This window comes from Onychomys torridus, chromosome 3, assembly GCF_903995425.1.
Source record: "Onychomys torridus chromosome 3, mOncTor1.1, whole genome shotgun sequence".
Lineage (NCBI taxonomy): Eukaryota > Metazoa > Chordata > Mammalia > Rodentia > Cricetidae > Onychomys > Onychomys torridus.
The window spans coordinates 65511289-65537328 of NC_050445.1; the positions used below are offsets into that span (position 1 = coordinate 65511289).

Below are 26040 nucleotides of genomic sequence, written 5' to 3' on the forward strand. Positions count from 1 at the left end.
ATTATATGTAATTATTTTATGCCCCCCCCAAGAGGATAACTTTATTTTATTTGGAAAACTTTTAAAGATTCTCTCTGACTATGAAGTCTCTAGAGAGAAAGATGAGTCATAAACTATTCTTTACTATAATTAAGATTCATGATCCTAGGTATGATAGCACATATCTGCAATTTCAGTAAACAAACATCCCACTTATTACACAATATGAAAAATCCCACCATGTTATTATTTAGAGTATCTTCCCAGTAACATTTAACCTTTGTTTTGTTGGTACCGTGGATGGATCCTAGGACCTCCTGTTTAGTAGTTAAATGACCTACCACTCAGCTCCATCAGTCCTTCCCAGTAAACTTGAGCAAATTATTCTAAGGTAGGTTTGTCTATTGACTTACAGGAGATCCTTCCAAATGAGTTCCCAGATTCAAGTGCAAAAACCTGTGATATGACTTAAGGACATTCTGCAGTAAGACAAGATGATTAGTACACCATGTTAAATCTTAGCTCTGGTCTTGATAGATATGGATGCTGGTGGCCAAGCATCTAACAATGAATCTTTAAATGTTTCATCTAAGATAAAACAGGCTCTGTGCTAATTCAGAGGGCAGAGAAGCCACACAGTGGTATATTCAATCTATACAATGGAAAACAGGGGGACCAGTCACTGGTTAAAGTCAGAAAGTCAGAGTCCTTCCAGTTAGTGAATACCACCTAGAGGTGATTTCAGTCAGTTAACAAAAACCCTATTTATATAAGTTAAGGGGAGAAAGCATTCTAGGGTGTGTGTGTGTGTGTGTGTGTGTGTGTGTGTGTGTGTGTGTGTGTGTTTAATTTCTTTTGTTTTGGTCATCATTGGAAAACTTTCTGAGGTTCAATAGGCAAAGTGCTTGTGCACAAATGAGAACTGAATTCAGATCCCGAAAGTACCCATGTAAAAGCTAGGTGAGGAGATGCACAACTGTAATGCCAATGCTGGGAGGTGGAGACAGGAGGATTATGGGTTTGCTGGCCAGTCTACACTAAAGGTGAGCTCCTGGTTCAGTTAGAGATTCTGCCTCAAAAATCAAGGTAGAGAACAGGACAGATGGTCTGTTGGTTAAAAGTGCTTACTGTTCTTCAGCGGACCTGGGTGCAGTTCCCAGCAGCCACAGTAGGTGGCTGCAACTGTCTGTAACTCCTGTTCCAAGGGACCTGATTACATTCTTCTGAACTCCCCAGGTACAGGGTATGCACGTGGTGCTTATACATACACACAGGCACTCACATGTATACATAAAGTAAGAAAAAAATGCATGTTTTTAAAAAGGCAGAGAGCAACAGAGGTAGAGATTGTTGGCAAGCACTGCACACACAGAGATGGGTGCCAAGTGCGTACATGCACACACAGCACAGAAGATGGTTTAGTTACTGCTGGGAGAAAGAAGGGCAAAAGCAGTCACAAGCCTTGACTTTGGAAAGTTCTCTCTTGCACAGCTTCCTTTCATAAAAGATTTTGTTTCTTGGTGAAATAAGACATCAGAAGTTGTGATCATTTCTACTCAGAATTTCTGATTACAGTTCAAAATATTTATCCCATATGATGAAGAAGCAAGGAATGAAAAAAAGGATTGTATATTAAATGCTCACAGTGCTGAGGTAGGCAATATAGAAAGTCCAGAAAACTATGTAGCAATCATAAGTTGAATGAGTATCAAAACTGAAAGGCAACTAGATTAAACTAAGTAACTTAAAAGTTGAGTTTGCCCTTCATAAAACCTAACTTCATTCTAACCACGACACCTCCCCTCAGGCCTATGTCCAGAAAATGAAGTTTCAATGTGTGAGGTTCTCCACTGTCCTTCTGCATAAGGGGGAAAGCGCAATGACTGTAAAATGTGACCCAAGTCCATGTAACCTTTCACAGATCCCAGACTGGGATGGAATTCAAAACAGTCGGAGAGTTTGGCCTGTCATCTCCAGGAGACCTTGGCCATTAATAGCCTGTTATTTTTAGGCAACAAAAACAGTAAACTGGTACATTTCTCCAAATGTGGAGAAATGCGCGTGCGTGTGTGTGTGTGTGTGTGTGTGTGTGTGTGATTTTTAAATATGGCCTACCCTCAAAAAGGTCTATTTATTCTAGATCAGAACAAGCTTGATCCATGGAGCATGAAAGAGAATGTAGATGAATACAAGGAAGTAACCCTTACACCGACATGGGACAAGGAGAAGTCCAGTGAAACCAAGACCATAGAAACTACAGGTAAAGCTAGTCATAGGTGTTTTTTTTTTCCTTCAAAACTTAATCGTTGTGATCTCTCAGAAAATGTTATATTTAAATGTTTTCCGGGCATTTACGCTGTTTTCCTTCGCTGTGGTGTTTCCACTTTAAAATCCAGCATCTTTCAACTAGGATTCCTCAACTGAACCAAAGGACTCTCAAAATCATTTATATGGTAAGTTTTCTAAATTTTCCCAGGAATGGTGTACAACTAGTTCCATGCCAGCAGCACAGGAGGGATACGATGGGTGCCTTTGTCCACTAGAGTTTAATTTTCTCAAGAGATCTCAGTGACTTAGAAGAGAAAAAGAAAAAGCTATTATTATTTAATACTCATAGTTTTCAGTAAAGTTGGCTGATATCCATCTAAATTCCATTTATCGGTGAAAAGTAATGCTCATTTGGGGCTGGAGAGATGGCACAGAGGTTAAGAGCATCAGCAGCTCTTCCAGAGGTCCTGAGTTCAATTCCCAGCAACCACATGGTGGCTCACAACCATCTGTAATGAGATCTGGTGCCCTCTTCTGGTGTGCAGGGATATATGCAGACAAAACACTGTATACACAGTAAATAAATCTTTAAAAAAAATAATGCTCAATTTGCAGGTAACAAGTCATTTTTCATGCTATAGTTCCACTTCATCTTTCATGTTAGTAAAGTAGAGTCAAAAACATGGTAAATAATAAAAAATGTAAAAGTGTAAAGATTAGAAATTTTTCTTTTAAATGTTTGAAAAATTACCTTTAAGGCACATGAATAGGACTTATTGCTAAGAGTTTCGTTGGTCATTGTGGCAACACTTCATCTGCTATTACAGTTCCAAAACAGACACAGAAAATACATACACTTGCATGGAAGGGCACAACTGTGTTCCAACAAAGCTTCATTTTAAAAACTAGGTGTACATAGTAATTAGCTGATCTCTAACATGGTATTGTTTAGAGTAATGGCAGGAAATAGACAAGATGGTGTAGGGATAGTTCCATTACTGTGCTTATTTACGATTAGCAGTGCTATGACGATATGACTAGATTGTGACTTGAAGACTAGAGTTTTAATCTTAAAATCTCAAGTGGATTTAAACTCAGTAGGGGAAGGCACTTGCTGCCAAGTCTGACAACCTGAATTTGATCCCTGGAACTCAGAAGGTGCAAGGGAAGAACTGTCCTCTGATCTCAAATGTGCATATGACACTCATGGATCCATACACATACATAACACACACATACAAAACATTTAAAAAAGTTAAAAAGTATATTCATACAATATGTGATAATTCTGGAAATAGACAAATGGCAGAATACTTTTTCTGATCACCTAATTAAAGAAAATAATTAGTTGAATCTACTTGGAATAAATAGAATGCTGATTACTGACAAACACAAAACTAAACGAGCCTGCTGGGTTACATATTCTTTGCAATATTAACTGATCATCAGTTCAACCTTACTCAGTACTTAGGAGGCATTGGAGAATTTTAAGATGTGTTACACTCCTTTATGCTGTGAAACATTTGTTTAATGATGCTTTTGCATTCTTTTATGTTGTATTTGTTTAACTCTGTGAAGCTGTGTTACTTTGCCTGTCTAAAACGCCTGATTGGTCTAATAAAGAGCTGAACGGCCAATAGCAAGGCAGGAGAAAGGATAGGTGGAGCTGGCAGGCAGAGAGAACAAATAGGAGGAGAAATCTGGGAGAAAAGATTGAGGAGCAGGATAAGGAGAAGGACTCCAGAAGCCAGCCACCCAGCTACATAGCAAGCCACTGAGTAAGAAGTAAAGAAAGGTATACAGAAACAGAGAAATGTAAAAGCCCAGAGACAAAAAGTAGACGGGATACTTTAAGTTAGGAAAAGCTGGCTAGAAACAAGCCACACTAAGGCTTGGCATTCATAAGAAAGTCTCTGTGTGTGACTTGGGAGCTGGGTGGCGGGTCCCCCAAAGAGCCAAAAGAGTAAAGAATAAAAAAAACAACAACATCATTAGAAACTAAGTAAAACAGAAGCTATGTATAGTTATAAGTTCTTAACTAGAATCATGCTTTAAAGTCACCTGAGAATTCATTTTGGGAGAGCCTCTCTAAAATAAACAAATAAATAAAAAAAAATACATGTTTAAGTCCAGGATGGAAATATGGAAAAGTCTGCTTGGTAATCCTAAACACCCCTGGCTTAGAATGGTTGCCCAAGGCTTATAGTTTATGGAGAGATGAAACCATGAACATTTTCTAATCTACAATCAGCAATTTTGTTGTTATAGATTAAGTAACTGGGCTCTGGAACCAACAGTGGGTTTCCATTTCCTTCCATTTTGCCATTTCCTAGCTGTACAACACTGAAACATGTCTCCATGACTGAGCTGCCTTATGGATAATGTGGATATAACAGTATTCAATTTAGAGCACTGGGAGAGTAACTCAATTAAAAACTATACAATCACATTTAAATGCATCAAGCCCACATTAGTTACAAACTATTTATTACACATTCCTAAATGACTGGATTCAAGGCTCAAAGTCTGTATACACTGTCAGCACAATGGTGTGGCAGCTCTGGCCTGCCATATACTAACCAGCAGAAGAGGTGTCCTTTGCCACAGTCCACGGCAGGGGCTCTCAGCAAGGGGAAGCTGAGTGTGTCAGAGCCAGAGGGATTCGATCCCTGTTTGGTCAACCTGACTGCTCTTTCACAGCCTGCAGTAGGACACCATTTAATGGCAGGATTATTTTCAACAAAGGCCTGTTTAAAAATCATAAGAAGGAAAACAAAAGAAACTATATCAGCTGCAAATTCTAAAACAGAGAGGATCTCCACACTGACTAAAAGCAAATAAAAGAATGAAACTAAACACAAGATTTCAGCATTATAAAAATAGTAAAAACAGTACTAGAAATACTTTTGAAGCAAAAATGAAGCATTTACCTTAGTAATAGAATGATTTTCAAAACTTTTTTTCTTTAATCTAAAACTAGGTAAATGATAATAAAGTAAAAATGCAATTATCTGCATAAAAATGACTAACATGAGAATGGTTACATACTGTGCTACTTTTTTGATTAAATGTAAACAGAAACTTATATTCCTCTCAGGAGTATAAAGTATTGTTGTGGGGGAGAGTAGGTACTATGAATACTATTTTCATCAATCACTTGTAAAACTGGGACAAGCAAATTAGTAAACAGCTCTTTTGTGGGGCTTAACTTTCAAATGCTGCTCTGGTTCAAAGTTTTTATCATCATTCACATATTCATTTTTTTGCTGGAAATAAAGAACATCATTCTGTTTATAAAAGTAAAACACAGGCTTAGTAAACTGGTCCCATACCTTAATATCAAACTGTAGGTAGCGTTTGTCCATCTCCTTAGAAACTACGCTTTCTATAATATCCACAGGCACAAGCTGAAAGCACTCATATGCAGGGCAGAAAATGTTATGGGCTTCACCTTCTTGAATTTTCAGATTTAAAAACCTGTTAGAATATCAATTGACAAAGGAAAGGGAGAGGATATAAGTTATGTGTACAACCTAACAACTCTTTTCTTTTTGATGACTTTTCTAGGACAGTGTAGTTAAAATAAGCACCAAGAGCTATACAGTGCAATGGTCTATGTTCAGCATGCATCAAGACCCATGTTTCTCCTCCAGTCCTCACTCTCTGCCAGAGCTGCATGAGGCAGCTAGCTCACCGTAACTGCACTCGAGAGGCTTAGGCTGGATGGAGGGCTTTGAGTTTGCAAGGGAGCCCAATACTACATAGAGTGAAAACCTGCCTAAATTTAAAACCCAAACCAACTACAATCAAGCAAAAAAACCCAAACCAAACCAAACCAAACCAAACCAAAGAAAGCACACCAATAAAACATGGATTAATCTGAAACATTTTTCACATAAAAAAACTCAGAACTGAGTGACCTAGAAAGGTCATCTTAATTTTCGATATATTTTTTTTTGTTTTTCGAGGCAGGGTTTCTCTGTAGCTTTGTGCCTTTTTCCTGGAACTCACTTGGTAGCCCAGGGTGGCCTCGAACTCACAGAGATCCGCCTGGCTCTGCCTCCCAAGTGCTGGGATTGCAGGTGTGCGCCACCACCGCCTGGTTTAATTTTTGATATTTTATCGCCACCACTGCCTGGCTTAATTTTTGATATTTTATCCCTTTAAATAAAAGGGAAATTAAACAGAGATAAAATGAAGTTTTTTGTAGTAGCAATGGAGTACAAAGCATACTCTTTGAAAGAAAATGTTTTCCTTTATATTTCATTTAGATAAATATTAAAATGAGTTCTATGTTATATTCTATGTACACTAATGATGTAATAAGAAAAAAGCATATTGCAAAGTAGAAAGAAGTACAAGGTGAATGAACTCATTCACAAAAAGTTTTGAGCTAGAAAAATTTTAGTCTTTAATGATCTTCAGCAATTTATTTTAATGATAAAAGCTTTATTTTCACCATATTTTAATGAGGATACTAATATGTACTCCCCAGGGCTGTTATACAGATTAGATAGTAAAATATAAGCAAATGACCTGGTATTGATTAAGAATCTGTATGTTTTAGAAGGTGTTATAACTGTTATTTAATATCATGTATATACAAGCAAGAAACAAACTTTTCAAGTCTAGATTTTAATAGATTAAAAGGAAAAAATTTTTTTGAGACAAGCTCTTACGTACTCTAGGAGGGTCTCAAACTTGCTATATAACTGAGAATGTCCTTGAATTTCTGGTCTTCTTGCCTCTACTTCATATGCATTGTTGGGATTACAGGCATGTGCCAGCAGGCCAGGTTTATACTAAGGTTGGAACTTACACATGTTAGCCAAGCATTCTACCAACTTGGATACCTTCCTAGCTGTGGATTATACTTTATTTAACAATTCTAGAGAAAACAAATGGAGAATAGGCAACTAAATTATGACTGCCTGGTTGTTATGATCAATAATTTTTGCTATTTTCTTCCTTTAGTGCTATCTATTAATTTCACTGCACTTAGGAAGAAAAAAAAATCAAGGGAGACTTAGAAAGACGGCATTAGACATGAGGTTTAAGCCTTACTGTCCAGAAGAATGTATGTGTGGGTGGAAGAGAAAAAGTTCCTTGTCTTTCATTCCTTGGCACAGCTCCCCAGCATCTGGCTGCAATGACAATGTAGGGAAGATGGGAAGAGTAAAGGAGACAGGAGGTTCTCAGGCTCACACTGTTCTTCAGTAAAGCCAAATTTCATTTTTCTATGTGCCACTGAAACAATGTTTTGAAAAAAATCTTTATTTCTTTGAGTGTGGAAGTGGGGCACACACACCAGTGTGTATGCAGAGACCAGAGGACAACCTACAGTAGCCATTCCTCTCCTTCCATAATGCGGGTTTGGGGAAGCAAACTCAGGCCTGCAGGCTTAGAGGCCAACGCCATTACTTGCTAAGTTACCATCCCCCTGGCCAGACTGCTATTAGTTTTAAAAGAATCTTTTGAAATCAATATATCAGCCACACAATTTGTTTTACTGGTGTCTGATTTGACAAGAGCTGTCTTGAATCAGGTGGACAGTGCTAGATAGCAGGTACAAGGAAAACAGGAAGAAAGTATTAAATCTTACTAAACCTTTCACTGGTTAGTCTTTGATAAGAATGGGGACTAATTCCTATGACACTAGTTATGTGAGCAAGTTCAATAAAGGCTAAAAAAATTCAAGTAATTCCCAAGCAAGGTTAATTTTCACATAGGAATCAAAAACCACAAAATGTAAAACCCAGTTAACACTTCCCCGAATACCTGCTCAGAACTGGGCCAAAGGCTGCTTTAGCCTGTGGGTTTGGACCCTGTGAATTACTTTACTTGTATCAGCTACACTGACTTGACCCTAGTAGACTAAAGTCTAGTCTATATTTAACATTTAAAACAAAACCAGGATTATTTTGTTATTTTGAGTTTTTGAAAAGCAGTTTGTCCCTCCAAATGAAGTTCTGCTTCATACTGCTGCAGAAAACATACAAGTACCACAAATGAAACCAGTATACAGATCAGGACGTTTTATATAAATTTATGGGTGGAGGGAGGTGGGGGAGGATGAGAGAGAGGCAGAAATGTGTACAGGAGAGATTCAAGGAGAAATGGTTAAGTTTTTAATGCATATATGCATATTTGTATGTATACAGGCACATATAAGTGTGTGTGTGTGTGTGTGTGTGTATGTGTGTGTAGGCCAGATGACCTCCAGAGTTATCGTAGAAACACTATCATTTACCTCCCTTTAGACAGTCTCCCAATGTTATGGAACTAGAGTGCTAGTTTTTAAAAGTGAGGCTAGACTGGTTGGCCAGGAAGCCCCAGGGTTAAGACTTGTCTACCTGTCTAGCACTTGGACTATAATGCATGCTGCTATGCTTGATGTTTCTGTGTGTGCTGCCGGGATTGAGCTGGGCTTTCTATGCTTGGGCGACCATTTTACTCACTAAGCTAGCTCCACCCCAGTGAGGAAACTTGGGAAGCTCACAGAGATATTCAGTATCTTGATTGTGGTGATTGTTTCATGGTATACACATGTCTAAATTTATGAACTAATTTAGTTTAAGTGTATAGGTTGATACATGTCAACTACACCATAGCAAAACTGTAAATCAAAGCAATCAAAACAAAAATCAAATGCAGAAAACTTGCCAGGCCTTTGCTTTCTCACTCACGTAATGCTCCCTAGAGTCCTACACTGATACCCAATATTCCGTGAAAAAAGCATGAAAGATTTTCTTAGACACTTATAAAACAGTTTGCTTCAATCATCAAATGAAGCTCTGTGAGCCTCCAGAGATGTGGGAGCCTGTTTTCAGGTTCCTCCTGGCTTTACCTAGCAGGTCTGTGTAGAGAGGATGATTGGACTACGGGCCGAGTGCAGCTTCTGAGATAGTCTGCATTTGGCTGTGCTGGGGGAGGTCTTTTGCTCCACCCCTTGGCCTCTTTATAAATACCCTGGGGCAGAGACAGTGGGGCTCGTTGGAATACGTCTCATTGGAATACGTTCAGGACCTCTCAAGGCTATCCTGTATTTTCTATCTGTTTATCTTCACACTATAAATCCTTCTATCTAATATTTCCTGCTGCTCGCACCCAAGAAAACTCTGAGGAGCTGTGGGGTTGGTGGGTAAATGCCCCACAGACGTAAGATACTGTACTGCTCATTTATACTGTCTTCATTTGTTTCACGTGCTCTCTCAAAAAGTGCAACTATAAAGTTAACATATAATGAAAATGTGTAAGTCTAAGAAAGGTAATAAAGAGGAAATGAGAGAAAAACATGAGAAGCAAAATACAATTTCCATTGTAATACACATCCAATCTCTAGCATCTGCATTTGACTTCAGAATAAGAAAGAATTTCAAATATCTGTATTCTTAGAGATTTTCAAGGCTATGTGCTTTTAAAAATTCAGATACCACAAATGCTTAAAATTCTTGGGATAGAAGACAGAAACTGATTCTTGATATTGAGGTTATATCTGAAATTTATATTATGTGTAATATAAATAAAAATACTAATACAATTGTTTAGACATCAATATAATTTGATGTCAAAGAGGAAAAACAAAATATTCTTTGTAATAAAGTATAGTACATTTCAGTGTAACCCAGAAAACAATATAAATGATCCACACCATTAAATACTGAAAGCAAACACTGTCATGACCAGACCCAAAGTGCTATCATGTAGTGAGAGATGAATAAGCTGCTCATATACTCACGACTCCCAACATCCTCTACAAAAATCATGTCCACAGGGCATATCCACTGGGTCTTCAAACACAGAAATACTGCACATGCAAATGTCACACTGGAGATAAACAAGAGAAGAGATTTAACAGGGTCATACTCTGAAGAGAAGCAATACAGTCATTTTGTTCAATAGTTTAATGACAAAAAATATAAATCTTAGAAAATTAAATGTTCCAATGCTACAAAGTCTGTTAAGATGCCTGGCTTGGAGTGAATAATAAGTATCATGTGTGCCTTTTTTTTTTATATCTGCTATGGCATTTAATGTCTTAATGCAAAAACAAACTAAGTTTCCTTATTAAGCAGCACTGTGCAGTAGGTAAGGGAAACACAAGAAACAAATCCTTAGCATCTACTCAGGTCAAGATCACACAGGACATGATGACCACTTCAGTGTGTCTTGCACTGTATGCTCACTGTGGAAACAGAGCAACTTTGTGCTTTGAATATAGAAATTGAGGATTTTAAGAGTGGCAACTTGGGCTGGGGAATGTAGCTCAGTGGTATAGTGCTTACCTAACAGGGGTGAGCACCTGTGTTCAAATGCTTGCACCTCCTACCTCACCCCCATTCCCAAAATAAGTAGCAAAGTAAAGTCTTCATGCAAGGAAGTCTGATACAAAACTATGTTACCTTTTAACATGACTTATAAGAAGCAAACTTTATGTTAAAATGTGAATTACAGAATAGAATTTTGCTTTCCTAAATGGTTCCTAGACAAGACAAAGGGTGCGTTCATATTTGTTACAAATGTGGAGTGGATAAACCATTCAAGAAGCATATCTCCTCCACAGCCCACCAGTCGTATGCTGGTTATCTCACACAAGGGCAGTACTACTCCCCATTAAAGGAGAAACGTTCACTAAGGAAATGCACTGAATGACCAACTCAGAAGCTTTGCTAAGACAAACAAATGATCATAAAAATTAGCATTCAGCAAATGATTTTAAAAATTATGTTTTAGGTCAAGCATGCATACTACAAACTAAGTTTTAGTATTTCATGTATGTTGTATTTAAATACATTGAATAGTTTGAGGTGAAAATATAGTGCATGGCTTTTCCAAACTGTTTTGAAGTGAGAAAATATTTTGCTTTTCAACCTATAATTCAGAGATCACAAAAACATTCTGCGGTAGTAAGAATTTACCAAAGCATGAAAATAACCGAGCCTTCAAAGCAAGGTACAGCACTCAGTTGCAATAATATAAAATAATAAAGCAGCCACTCCACGGACCAATGCCACACAGTCTCAAAGAGGGAAGACTGAGAGCGAAGCCAGGAAGTGCACCAAGCCATACCAAGCTGGCATCTAAGTCGCCGGGAGACAGACTGACTTCATCTGGAGAGGTGACAGAAGAGCGTGTGGTCCTTGGGGTTCTTGGGGAAGGAAGTGTGTCCCAGGCATTGTACCCACTCGGTGGTGGAGTTGGCATCTGCACACCTGACCGTTGGCAGCAGTTCTCTGGGTTGGACATCCAAGCTTCAAGTAATTTCTCTCTGTCCCAATCTTTAGGAAATATAGAACAGATGTCTATCAAAACCCAGAAACTACAATGTTTTGAAACCTGTTATTAGTAATAATAGGAACAGGATAAATGAAGAAGATACATGTCACCCAAGTTAAAAAAAAAACAGAATTTATGTACAATAGTAATTAATTACCAAGGCATGTCTAGGTAGACAGAAGTTAGTGATATTTTAAAATACAATTTAAACTCCTATTACAAATACCAAACTCTAAGAATGTGCTCAGAATTTCCAGTAATTTCTACTGATATTTTAAATAGATGGCTTCATCATTTAGAATTTACTAATATTTTGGTAGAGATTTAACTTAGTCACTTTCCTCTTTTAATTCATAATTATACAACTATCTTCCCAATGGTCTCGAACTGTAAAAGGATTATACAGTCCTACAGGTCACCTGGTAAAGAGCTTGAAAGCAGAAGGAACTTCCCAAGGAAACTGGGTTATAAGTAAGGTTTTAGTGAATTAAAGATAAATCTGTATTAGGGGAGGTTAAATCTGTCTTAATTTAAAACAGATAATTGTCCTTCTGTGAACAATTATAAAATGGTTAAGTGGAACTTGTTATTATGAAGTCCAGAGCCACAAAAATCCAGTTTTTAAAAAAAAAAAAAAAAAAAAAAAAAAAAAAAAAAAAAAAAAAAAACTAAAATATTCAATTATTTTGCTTGGGGTTATATATATAATATGTAAATTACTTAATTTATTTCTCCCAATGAAGTTCTCAGTTATTATTCAGGTAAAGAAACCAAGATGCAGGGAAGTTACTTAACTTACCCAACCTCGGAGACTTGAAACCTCTTTGGGATTCCAAGAGTATGTTCTTTTCCCCACCACACACTGTCAAGTGTACTAAAAGTGCCCCCCCCCAATGTAAAACATGATATAATCTAGTCATACCACTTATTCACAAGAACCAATGTCAGCCTACAAACGTGATACCTGGATGGTTACGTTTATCTTAACACTAACTGCAATGGCTAATGGACTCAACCTAGGTACTAAACAACAGATGAATAGACAAAGAAACCCTTATACCAATCTAGGTGATAATCAACAGATAAACAGACAAAGAACCCCCCTACACATCAACCTAGGTAATAATCAACAGATGAACAAAGAACCCCCCCCACATCAACCTAGGTAATAATCAACAGATGAACAAAGAAACCCCCCCATATCAACTGTAATAATCAACAGATGAACAGACAAAGAACCCCCCCAACTGTAATAATCAAGAGATGAACAGACAAAGAAACCCCCCCTACACATCAACCTAGGTAATAATCAACAGATGAACAAAGAAACCCCCCACCCCACATCAACCTAGGTAATAATCAACAGATGAACAGACAAAGAAACCCCCCACCCCACATCAACCTAGGTAATAATCAACAGATGAACAAAGAAACCCCCCCATATCAACTGTAATAATCAACAGATGAACAAAGAACTGCCCCCCCCACATCAACTTAGGTAATAATCAACAGATAAACAAAGAACCGCCCCCAATCAACGTAGGTATTAAACAACAAATGAACAAAGACCACCCCTCTTGCCATACACACACACACATCAACCAACCTAGGTAATAATCAACAGATGAACAGATAAAGAACCACACCCCTCAATACACATACTAACATAACTTCTAAAAGGTCTATTAGAAACCAAGTAAAATTGATTTATTTTATGTAGGGCCATGGCTTTTCTATTCTCCTTTTACTTCTCATTTTTTATGCCAACCATATCAGAAAACACTGTCTACAATTTCTGTTATTTACCTAGTGTACATAGAACCCAACATACAATTACGATCTCCCCTTTCTCTGTTGTTTCACTCATGGAAAATTAAAAAAGTTACCTGCCTTTTTTAATGCTTAAAAAATCTGATTTAGATCTCAGAAAAAGAAATTTTCAAACATGTTTATCAGTAGTGGCTCATTACATTATATAATTGCAGATGATAATGCTCAGGACACATTCAAGTTAAATGCACAAATATTCTGAACAGGAACATCCAGTCTACTTGACAAAGAGAACACCACAAGTCAAGCTAAATTGACATTGGCAAAACTATGTACCATATTATAATGCCAAACGCTCAATAAAGTATTAGGAAAACAAGCACAGGATGACAGATACCCCAAGGCCAACTATATCTTACTCTTGGAATAGAAAAGTGGTTGTGTGTAGTTCAGCTACAGTTGAGTATTATAAAAGGTAACTTATAACATCAGTATGTTCAAAGAGAAAAACAGTATTGGCATTTCTTCTTAAGACTGAAAAAAGTACAACACATTGAAAAGCGATTCTTGACTTTTAACGAAAGCTTAAAAGGAGATTGTTTGTGTTAGGGTCCTGGAGAAGTCCCATAAAAGACCACCATTCATGTATGCAATCAACAAGAGTTTATTATCTTTCCAATTTTTTAGTATATGTGCTGCCAAAGTGAGCAAAAGAGTTTATTATCTTGACAGTAAAGGTTCAGGCATGCTGGGGCTGCCCATCCAACACAAAGGCAAGATGGCGACCCTGAGAGACGCTCACAGGCTCCTTTTAAGCACAACTAAGGGGCGTTTCAGGGACAGTTAGGCCATCTCAGATATGATTGGCTTACATGAGTGGCAATCATATTAGTCTGTTCTAATTGGCTAGGGCTAGCAGGGGCTGGTGACAGCTACAGTTTTCCCAATTTTAGGCAGGCCTGGACAAGTCCCAAGCTTTGTCCTTATTTGGTTATTACATTGAGCTACGTACTGACTGTGGGGGCTGGCCCAGTGGCCCAGGCTTGGTGCCCAGTGGCCCAGGCTTGGTACATGTTATCTTCCTTATACCTGCTGTCAGGGACATTGAAGATTGATTGCCCTTTGTTTGTGGCTTCCTCAGAAACTGTCAAGTCTCAAGAGGCAGGAACTGAGGCCTAGTTCTTAAGTGAATTATTAGGAGCCTGTCATGGTATTTTCCTGGCCTTCTCAGTTAGCAAAGTGAAAAGACAGCTTGAGAACAGGAGAAAATCTGGTAAAAAGGAAGTAACTTCTATCATACCAGTCCTATAAACAGCAGCCATAAATTTGAACAAGACATACATTATAACTTTCTGAAGAGAGTAGAGAGCTGTTGCAGAGTATTTGTGTACACTGTAAAGATGTGTCTCTGCCTAAGGCACCTTCTCATTGGTTTAATAAAGAGCTGAATGGCCAATAGCTAGGCAGAAGATAGGTGGGATTTCTGGGGGAGAGACTGAGTACTAAGTAAAGGTAAAAAGCAACATGGCCAAATGTGGATTGAAAAATATGGGTTAACTAAATTATAAAAGCTACTTGGGGACAAGCCTAAGCTAAAGGCCAGTCTTTCATAAGTAATATGACGTCTCCATGTCATTATTTGGGGCTGGCAATCCAAAGATAGTCTGACAAGAAAGCTTGCTACAGAGAGCAACAAAGAGCAGGCAGAAAATAGAGCATGGACACTTGCCCAACTGAAAAAGCACCAAGTACCTGTTTGTATAATGTTTGAAAACATCACTTATAAAGGCAGAAAGTGGAGTCATAGTTATCTAATTGGAAGTTATATAGGCTAGTAGTCAGTGATAAAAGTTTTATAATTACATATCAATTAAAACATTATTAATAATATTTACATATTAATCTTATTATTGTTGAAAACAATGGTGACTTCCCTGTGCTGGATTTTTTCCAAATAAGTAACATTACTTTTGGAATCACATAAAACAAAAAAGCCCCCCCCCCCAAACCAAGCCATCAAATTTATTTTTTATTGTGAAATTACAACGTTTTTATAAGTTAATTTCTACTTACTTTTCCTTCTATGAACTGAGCTTACTATTTAAAAATAATATCACCAAAAGCTACTTTTTTGTTAGGTGATTGTCTACAATTATAACCTATCCGAGCACCACATCTGGAATACATTCCCCATTCAGTTTCTCAAAAGTTTTTCCTTGCTGCCCTCCAAAATGTTAGCAATGGTACACAGTGTAAAGACCACCTTTGGAAATAGGCCGTCTGAAGTTCAAATTTCAGATGTGTTACTTATTTAACTATATGAACTTGAGCAAACTCTAGAAAAATAAGCACATCAACTCAATCCTTTGAATTCTAAGTGTGTGTTGAGCACTTAGTGGAAGGTCTATAAAACTGACAGAAATCAGCAATGATGCCACTAAGTACTATCAACTCTTAAAATGTTCTATTCATACTAAAGTAAGCATAAATTAATTAATATAAAGATACATACCACATTACAAATTTAAAGTACAAACAATTTCCTTAGATGCAGTCATTGAAAGTGGTAACTATAACAACTTAAAAAAATGTTTAAGGATGTATTATGGGGGAACTGTAACAAAAATTGATTCTCATTTGAAAATATATTAAGTATTATCAAATTGTGAGAATATAAAATAATTTTCCTGTGCATTATGATTTTTTAAAATAGTTCCATTATGTCATTTTTTCTTCTTTGGTTTTTGGAGACAGAGTTTCACTGTGTCACCCTGGTTGTCCTGGAACTCACTTTGTAGATCAGGCTGGCTTTGAAGTCATAGAGATCGAACGGCCTTTGTCTCCCAAGTGTTGGGATTAAAGGCATGAGCCACCATTGCCTGGCTCCATTATGTCATTTTTTAAGTAAACGAAATAGTATTATAACACATTCATAGATTAAATATGTCTTACCTACTACAAATATTTTTCAGTACAATTATCTGCTTTGGTTCTACCTTACTAGTCATTTGGCTAACATTTACTATCTTTTCAGTCAGGCAGTGAAGATGTACAATGATAGGAAACACCACTCACAATCCTTGTCTTCCTGGAACTTACAGTAAGGAGATCAATAAGCATACATAACAAATTCACCACTGTTGAAAGCACCCGAAGACACTCCTTGTCAGGGAGGAAGAGACAGCAAGGTAAGTGCACCTCAGGAATGAGTGGGAGCCGGCTAGCCGAAGAGGAGAGAAAGGCAGTGTAGGTAGAGGGAACACCAGATGTGCAGCAGTCTGCGGCAGCAGGACGGTGGCACTGCTGTGGGACAGTAAGAAGGTCCACACAGGAGAAGCAGAGACCCAAGAGAAGCACTGTGAGAGGAACCTTCAAGACCTGGCAGGCCTTGGCCACACAGGACACTGCAAAACTGTTTCTATCTTCAGTTTAACTATTATTGGAAATCAAAGGATAGCTGGGCTTGGGGACATGAAGAGTAAATTGTTCTGTCTAAATTTGAAAAGATTATTCTGAGTAGAGTAGGAAGAACAAAAATTGGATAGGCTGTGAGTGAAGGAAAGAAACCAACTAGAAAAAGGCCACTGCGTGCTGCAAAGGGAGGCAAGGGCAGCCCAGGCAAGGTGGTGTGGGCAGGAAAGGAGAGGACTGACAATTTGGTAATGACAAGTCCAGGGCCTGAGGGAGAGGAAAGGTCAGCTGTGTCTCTTCCACGCACGTTTGTGCCTTGACTATCCAGTTGGTTATCTGTTGCTTCCACCTGTAGAACTAGGGAACACCACTGAACAAGGCGCACTGCAAGAGGAGGGCTGCAAATTTAACACAAAGAACTTAAGCTCCTTTGGTATGTTCTGGAAGGACTTTCAAAGAGCTGTTATATAGAAGATATGGTGTTTGGAACAAAGATGTGTTGTGGAGGAAGGAATCTACACTGAGGAAAGCCTTGGGTGAAGATGGCCTGTGCTGAACAGAAAAGATGATGAACTGCCAAAGCATTAAGAGCAATCTATTGATATGTATTTATTCTAAGACATGGTAAGCTTGAACGTATGTGGCCCCCATACGCTCATGGGGAGTGGCACTATTAGGAGGTATGGAGGAAGTCCTTGTTGGAGGAAGTGTGGTCTTGCTGGAGGAGGCTGGATGACTCACACCTTTATTCCAGATCTTGAGGCTGAAGGGCCTTTAACCTGGGCCATACCTTTGGAGGAAGTGTATCACTGTGGGGGCGGGCTTTGAGGTTTCATATACTCAGGATATCGCCCAGTGTGTCAGTTGACTTCCTGTTGCCTGCAAGTGTAGCACTCTCAGATTCAGCACCACCTCTGCCTGCATGCCGCCATGCTCCCTGCCATGATGGACTGCACCTCTGAACTGTAAGCAAGCCACCACAATTAAATGTTTTTTTTCTTTTTAATAACAGTTGCCATGGTCATGGTGTCTCTTCACAGCAATAAAAACTCTTAAGTCATAAGGACAAGCAAGTTTGTACAATGCTACTTTAGAAATTTTAGTTTTTCAACAGGTCCTATTAATCTCAGAAGTTCAGGAGTTTGAAGCACTTGCTGCCCTTGCAGGACACTGGTTTGATTCCCAGCACCTATATGGTGGCTCACAATGACCAGTAACTCCAGCTGTAAGAGGTCCAACATCTTTCTCTGATCTCCATAGCACCAGACCAACATGTAGTGCACATACACACATGCAGGCAAAACATTCATATACAAAAAACCAATCCAAATGTTTTTAACACATGTCTATGAGCATGTCTTAAAGATTTAAATACTATTTAGTAAACATCATAAAACATTTAGTACTTCTGCTTGAGGCCAATTTTATTACTTAAGATCTAAATCTGACAACAGCCAGCATAACCTATATTCCTATGGAAAGCAGAGTGTCAGCAAGATTATGATCTTCTGGACAGTTGAGTTTACTGTTCCGAAGCAGAGCTTTACACATCATAATGGAGGGTAGCTCTGCCCACTGTTCCACTAGAATACAACTGATCCCTGTAAATGTCAGCAATACTACCTAAACAATACAAGAGAGAAGTCCATTAGAAAACTCAGATCCTGCACCTAATGCTTTAAGAGAAGAAATATGAAACAAATGCTTCAGCAAGATGTCAGGCCAGGCACAGGGGGACGTGCCTGGACTTGGGCAATTGAAACATGGCTGTGATCTGGAGGCCAGCTTGTCCATACTGGTAGACGACAACCACCACCCCCACCCCCCCCCCCTAAAGAAACAAACAACAAGAAGTTATTATCCTAGAATGGACAAATGCTGACCAGGAGAATTCAACTAGAGTTTACTGTGAGAACGTAGGTATCTGTGGCAAAGAGGACTATGTGCACAGGTGTTACAGTGCAGAACTGTTACTTGCACTTAGGAGTGGCTGCCTGGTTACAATCTGGCCAATGAAATACATGAAGAAATAAAATATGACACATCTGGGATGGGCTCAGAAACTTCACAACTATTTTCCTTTCTGATTGGTTGGCTAGGATGGAGATGAACTACTTCAAGTTTTGGTGTCCCTGCATGACTGTGTAGAGCTCCTTTTCACATCAGGATATAGATGCTTTGAACTTTGTAATTGGATTAAGAGAGATTTCGACAGCTAGCTAATCCGAAGTGCTAAAGTAGTTCTTCCTTACTCACAGAGGGCATGTCCTAAGACTTCCATTAGAAGCCTGTGGACAGTACATACCATATGTATGTAAGTGCATGTATACCAAGAACTTTTTAAAATTTCTCTCTGTATATACAGGTGATAAAGTTCAGTTTATAAATTACTAGCAACTAACTGGATAGGATAGTTATAGCAGTGTACTCTAACAAACTCCCAACATCAATATGCTACTATCAAGTAAAGCAAAGTTACTTGAGCACTAGTTCTGTCCTTTTGTAAAAGCTGACCTAATAAGGAGATGGATGGGTACTAACTGATCAAGGGCGAGTACAACACACATGTCCGACAGACAGGACAAAAGACTGATTCACATCCTGAGCCTGAGGGAGTGAAATCTCATTTGATTCTGAATGGTGTGCAATTGAAAACTTAGTTTGTTTCTTGAACTTTCCATTCAGAATTATGGACTATAGCTGAGCACAGGTAACTAAAACCATGGACAGCAAAACCTCAGCCTGGGATAAATGAAATGCTACATGATGACCCCACTGACGAATAGCTTCCAGGTCTGCATTTTATTTCTTTAAACTGTTTTTTTTTTTTTCCCCCGAGACAGGGTTTCTCTGTGTAGCTTTGTGCCTTTGCTGGATCTCGCTCTGTAGACCAGGCTGGCCTCGAACTCAGAGATCCGCCTGCCTCTGCCTCCCGAGTGCTGGGATTAAAGGCGTGCACCACCACTGCCTGGCAACTGTTTTTATTTGTAGGTGTTTGAGACAAGTGTAACTCTGTAGACCAGGCTGGCCTGACCACGTAGCCATAGTGATCGTCCCAAGGGCTGAGACAACCGGCAGGAGACAGTACTCCTTGCTTTCTACACTACACTTGACTACACACTCTGTGTCAAAGAGGTCAGACAAACAAAGGATGTGTGCTTCTGTTCTAGTTTGGGGCTTGTTTAGTTATTTTGAGACAGGGTCTCCCCCTATGTAACCTAGGCTAGTCTTGAACTCATCATTCTGGTGCCTCTGCCTCCTAAGTTACGGGATTTTAAATGTTCCTTTCATTCCCAAGATTCTGTACAAGTTTTCCTATTATGATTGTTAGGCATTATTGTTAGTTAAAAGAAGACTATTCTGCTTTTAAATTGCCCCACTAAGCAAGCACTCTACAAAATGAGCTATATCTCAAAAGGCTATTATGAATTTCTAAATTTAAGTTTTTTGACCCAGGATTTACTCTGGAGCTTAAAAGATGATAATGAAGAAACCTTTTAAAAACATAAAAATACATTTCAAGTATGTTTATTCATTTCACAACTACTTTTTGAGACTAATATACATTTGTTATTGTGTAAACACAAACCCATTAAGGAGTTTCCAGGCTAATAAAGGGACCTAACACCTTGGGAAAACATGTATTTCTGATGATTTTGGAACTGAAACACAGCTCCCCTATCCATCCCCAGGCGGGCCCACCCACATGCAGATACACTCACATTTGAGCATCTAAACTGTATGTAACCACTGGTGTAAGATATGTATGTGTGTGTGTGTGCTACGTATAGAATATAATGGAAACAGGAAGAGTCCTAAAAGATACAAGGTAAGAAAACTTCCTACAAGAGGTGATTTTTAAGGACAAAATGAGATACATGGTGAAAGAACTGGGAAGACTAACACTCCAGATGACGAAACTTATGTCATAGGTTTACTTTAGAAAACTGGATGGGTTTAAATAGGGGCGCACGGAAGAGCGTTCATCCATGTAATGACAGACTCAGATCGGCATTTTCAAATAACACAAAATATGTACTGGGTGAAACCAGAAGAACAAAACTGAAGATCAGGGTACGACAACGATGAGAACTAGTAGTCTGGATTTAAGCCATCAGTAGGAATGGAAGAGCAAAGGAGAGTAGAGGCTGAGGTACTCAGAACAGAAATGATGGGAACTGACTGGGAGTGAAGGACGACACTAAAGCTTTTGCCAGGTAACTAGATGAGGGTTCCCGGGTGTCCCCCAATTAGTGAGGAGTTAACTGTTAGGTTATATGGAAAATGACAAATACAGTTTAGAAACCCTGGCTACAGTCAGACTGTAGGTATGCAGCTGCTAGGACTCAGGTCATCTTAAAAACTGTTGGTCTCACATCCACTTAGTAGATTGTTTAAATGTATTTATTCTTAAGCTCGACCTCGCATCTTCAGACTCCGACTCTGAAGCTAGCTCTGAATTTACGTTTAATTTCCCAGGCCATTCTTTTTATAGTAAATTTAGGAGTCACTGCTATATACCCAGAGTGTTATGGTTCAGAAGGAAAAGATGCCAATGATAGAACCAGGCAAACATTAGTGCTTTTAGGTGTGATTCTGGAGGGTTAGCCAACACACTGGCAGCAATGGACCTTTATCCATGAGGAAATACTAAGTTCTCAGTTCTTTCGTTTTGTTTTTTGAGACAGGGTTCCTTTGTACAACAGCCCCAACAGTCTCAGAACTCCTGGTTTTGCAGAACAAGCTGGCCTTGAACTCAGAGAGATCCATCTCCCTCTGCCTCCCAGGTGCTGGGATCATTATGACCATTTTGGGAAGTAACATTCTATTTTGGTGTTCAGGATAAAGACTTCTTGTTAAAAATAGACAACTAGAGCTTCAAAATAACTGGAATAGAACAGATTTTTACTATTCTGCTTTTAAATATATTTTGTTAAAATTCAGCACTTATCTTTCTGTTGTGGGATATTTGTAGACTTTGTGAAGATGGAATTGCTATGATTGGTGTGAGAGAAAGCTTAAAGGCCGATAGTGAGCAGGAGTATAGGTGGGACTTCTGGGCAGAGAGAACTCTAGGAGAAGAAAGGCAGAGTCACCAGCCAGACATGGAGAAGAAACAGGAGGTGCAATACAGAAGAGAGGTGATGCCATGGGAAGAACAGAGAGTAATAAACATGGGTTCACTTATAAGAGCTGGTTGAGACAAGTCTAAGCAAAAGGCTGAGCTTTCATAATTAATAAGAAGTCTCTGTGTTGTGATCTGGGAGCTGGCTGGCAGGACAGACAAAGATTCCTTATACCTTTCCTTTGTAAAATTATTTTAAAGCCAGGAAATGCTGTTCTGTAAGGCCAGACAGAACAGCAAATGTCAGGTATGAAGGAGAGTAACTCGGCATGCAACCATGTCCAAAGTGACTGTGCCAAGAATGACCGGGATAAGGGACAAAGCTGGGGACTTTCTTAGTTGGCTGTGTCTTTAAGGAAGAAAAAAATACCTCCAAAGCAAACAAATCAAAAAACAAACAACTTCTAAGAGATAGTATACTCTCAAGTCTTAATCTCATTTTTACATTTCATGGTAATAAACAGCTTTTGAATAACTATAATTGATAACAACACAATTTAATTGAGCCATAAAATTTGATACTTGAATGACTTCAACAAAACTACTCAGGAACTCAATTTAAGAAAAAAAAGGAAATTTCTACTCTCCTTTTTGATTTATAGTCAGTTCACAGATCAAATGTGAAGTGTTACAGGATGATGACTGTCAGAGCAACATGTGCACAAAAACTATGTTGGCTCATTAAAAAAAAAAATCATATTTTGACACAGAAATAGTTGTGTTTAACTCTGAAGTTTCAAAAGGCACCGAGTTATCAAAGGCATAAGACATTTCTCATTACCATGAGCTCGAAGTAATGCTTCAGCAGTAAACAGAGGGGCCTGGAGCATGTCTGCAGTCTCCACAATAAGCATATCCTTTAATCTACGAAGATCCTGAGGCCTCAATCCTTCATATGGCTTTGGAAAGAAGAGAAACAATGATAAATTGGCTATTATTCTCTAAAAGAAGTACACATGACCACCATTTAACATTCCAGTTTGAGCTCAGATATTGAAGGACTTTCTTTTCTCCACTACCTTGGGTTTCAGGGTATTCTTGCACAGGTCCACTTTAAGCCAGAGAGTGGATGCAGGGGTGCACATACCGTATCATTTTCAAAATCAAGGGATTATGATGGGAGACCACTGTCCTCTACAGTACTACATCTCTGGCTAACATATAAAAAGCTATAGAAATCAAGTAATAGCCATCATTACAACTCCCATGGACTTTTATCTAGTCTACTCCTGATGTGAGTCAGCTGTGTGTGCACATATGCTTGCTTACTTACAAAGGTCACATTTAAAAAGCACGATTTCCCAAATGTTTAGGAAGGGGAGCTCCCCAACCCCCCAAAACCACTGAGGATGTCATCAGGCAGCATCTATCAGTTGTCAGAGAGCTCTGGGAATATGCTGTATCTCACCTACTGTAGTTGATTTACAATTTTTTTCCCCCTCTGAGACAGGGTTTCTCTGTGTAGCTTTGCACCTTTCCTGGAACTCACTTGGTAGACCAGGCTGGCCTCGAACTCACAGAGATCCGCCTGGCTCTGCCTCCCAAATGCTGAGATCAAAGGTGTGCACCACCACCACCCGGCACAAGATAACATTTTATGTTGGTAAGGTTTTTAGAAAGTTGGTCTTTGGATTCACTATGTGAAAATAAAATCTTCACTTTACATATAAAACTACATATAACTTAACAACTTGATATCATAGCTTTTCTTTGGAACATTCATCTATTCCAATGTGAACAAAACCAGTCATCTGTAGTGTTACTTGAAAAAGAGAACACATGCAAACAGTTCAAATATTATTAATAGCGTTATATGATACCTACATGTTACAACACTCATTATTCATTTAAAATGATTTTCCCGAGTTTGAAAAACTCAGAATAGTTAAGAATAAAAACGTTAAAAATAAAATATGTGAGTCAGGTAGTGGTGGTGCATGTTTTTAATCCCAGTACTTGGATGGCAGAGGCAGTCAGATATCAGTGAGATCAAGGCCAGACTGGTCTGCAGAGATGATCTACAGAAACTCTGTCTCGAAATAAACAAACAAAAAAACCAAAAAAAAGAAAAGAAAATATGTAGTATCATTGCAACAACATAAAAATATAGAAGGGGCAAAATGTTAAGGTAATCCTGTAAAATGCTGAGGATTATTTGAAAGCAATAGAGTGATAAACTTTAAAAATAAAAATCACTAGGATGTTAAGGAGCTCTTCCATTTAAAAACTGAGGAGCAAACTTAGGTTCAACAAATTTTTTATCACATGAAATTAATTACAAAGAAATGGAAATTTAATCCAGGGTTCCAAATGGAGATATCATTAAATGAACACTGCAACTAATCCTGGTCATGCTTAGAAGAATCCAAAGTTTGTTGTTAAGCTAATTATAAAACACACTTTCCCCTGGAAAACACAATATATCCCTGTAGTATGAATCTTAAAGGTACTTGTTAATAAAATCAAACCTGAGGCAGGTTATTGGGGTGAATGCTGGAAGATCAGAGAAGCAGAACAAGCCACAGCTATCTCACCTTGCTAGTTCCTCAGGTGATCCTGTTTCCTCAGGCTGGAAGCTTCTGAGTCCTCCTCCACATGAATCTCAGCTGAACTGTCTTGCTCCAAAGCCTGAACACTTAACCAACCAAATGCTTAACTAACTGCATGCTTTTTCTCGTCTCATATACCTTTTTCTTTCTGCCCCCACTCCCTGGGATAAAAGGTTGGGTTTCTGGGATTAAAGGCGTGGGTCACCATACTTAGCTGTTCCTAAAGTGGCCTTGAACTCAGAGATCCAGCTAGCTCTGTCTCCCAAGTGCTGGGATTAAAGGTGTGTACCACCACTGCCCAACTTCTGCTATAGCTTGCTCTGACCCATTTTCTAGCCACCATTTCTGGCTCTGTTCTAGTGGCTGTCTGTTCTCTGACCCCAGATATGTTTATTTCAGGGAAGACAATACCCACCACATTTCCCGTTTTTGTCTAAAATTTAAAAAGGTTGTAACTAATACAAGAAAAACTATCCAATAAGTATATACAATATATACAGTCAAGAATTACATTAACAATGTCTAGTCCATTAACATTTGACAGATTCAGGTGAAAAACTCCATTATATATATATTAACAATGTCCAGTCCAGTAACATTTGATAAACTCAGACAAAATTTTCATTACTTATGCTATTTAAAACAAGTAATTCCTTTTTAAAAGTAGATTCAATAATTGACCTTTTATCTGATCATATCCATATTCTTTTTTCATAATAGATTCAATAATCTACCTTTTGTCATTTTTATATTTTTCCCTTTTTCTTTTTAGTGTAGATTCAATGATCTACGCATTTATCCTATTATTTCTTCATCATTTTTCCTCAGAGTAGATTCAGTGATCTACCTCATATCTATATTCTCCTTTTTCCTTTTCTCTTTTAAACAAAACCTCTGAATCTAATCTTCATGTTCAGCTTTTTTCCTATTTAATCTGTAGCATATGTTCCAGAAGTTACATACAATCTATCATGTAGCTTCTTCAAAGTGTGTTCCAAGTTTAGCTATGAATTCCTAGGGATCCCACCCTGCCTCAGCAATAGGAGTTAGGTATTCCCAGTGGTGGCAACTGTGTATTTCTTGCAAGTATTTCCCAAAAGTTACTCTTCAGATTAATAATCATTTTACCTTCTTTATGTTGAATCAACTAAGTAGAAAGGAAACAGTGAATTTAATCACAACTCTGTAGATTAATTAGTTATTTATAACCCAACAGTACAAGTAAATAATTAATAAAAATTATCCTTTCTGACAATTCTGACAACATAAAGAGAGCTTGGATTTCAGCGAGTTAAGGGATAGTATAAAGTGGTCTCTATACATCATCATCTTTTAAATGCTCAAAGTTTTCAACTGAAGTGGGTAACAATGGAAGAGTTCTTAAGGGACAAAGGCATACTGCCCTCATGAGCACAGCGCACATCTCTGTGAGACTCTGCAGCAGAGCTCTAATTAGGTCACGTGGAACTTTTCAATACATTGTTCGGTCTCAAGTGCATACTAGCTCTCCCTTCTGAGTCAAAGATAAAAATGAAGGTGCCTTTCTCTTTCCTGTCGCAATGATAAACTGTTACTATTTTCAGATTATAAGCCAGTAATAACCTTCAAATAAAGTCAAAACTGATACAAAAAAGGAAACTAAATTAAAAAGAAACCGTGAAT

General features: G+C 38.3%; 1 protein-coding gene across 1 annotated transcript in view; it reads right to left on the reverse strand.

The window, feature by feature from the left end:
* Ankib1 (ankyrin repeat and IBR domain containing 1) overlaps positions 1-26040 on the reverse strand; it is a 106870-nt gene that overhangs the window by 35551 nt on the left and 45279 nt on the right. Inside the window, 5 exon segments of the mRNA XM_036180574.1 lie at positions 4828-4994; positions 5580-5724; positions 9986-10074; positions 11317-11525; positions 22611-22728. Coding sequence (XP_036036467.1) covers positions 4828-4994; positions 5580-5724; positions 9986-10074; positions 11317-11525; positions 22611-22728 — 728 coding nt within the window.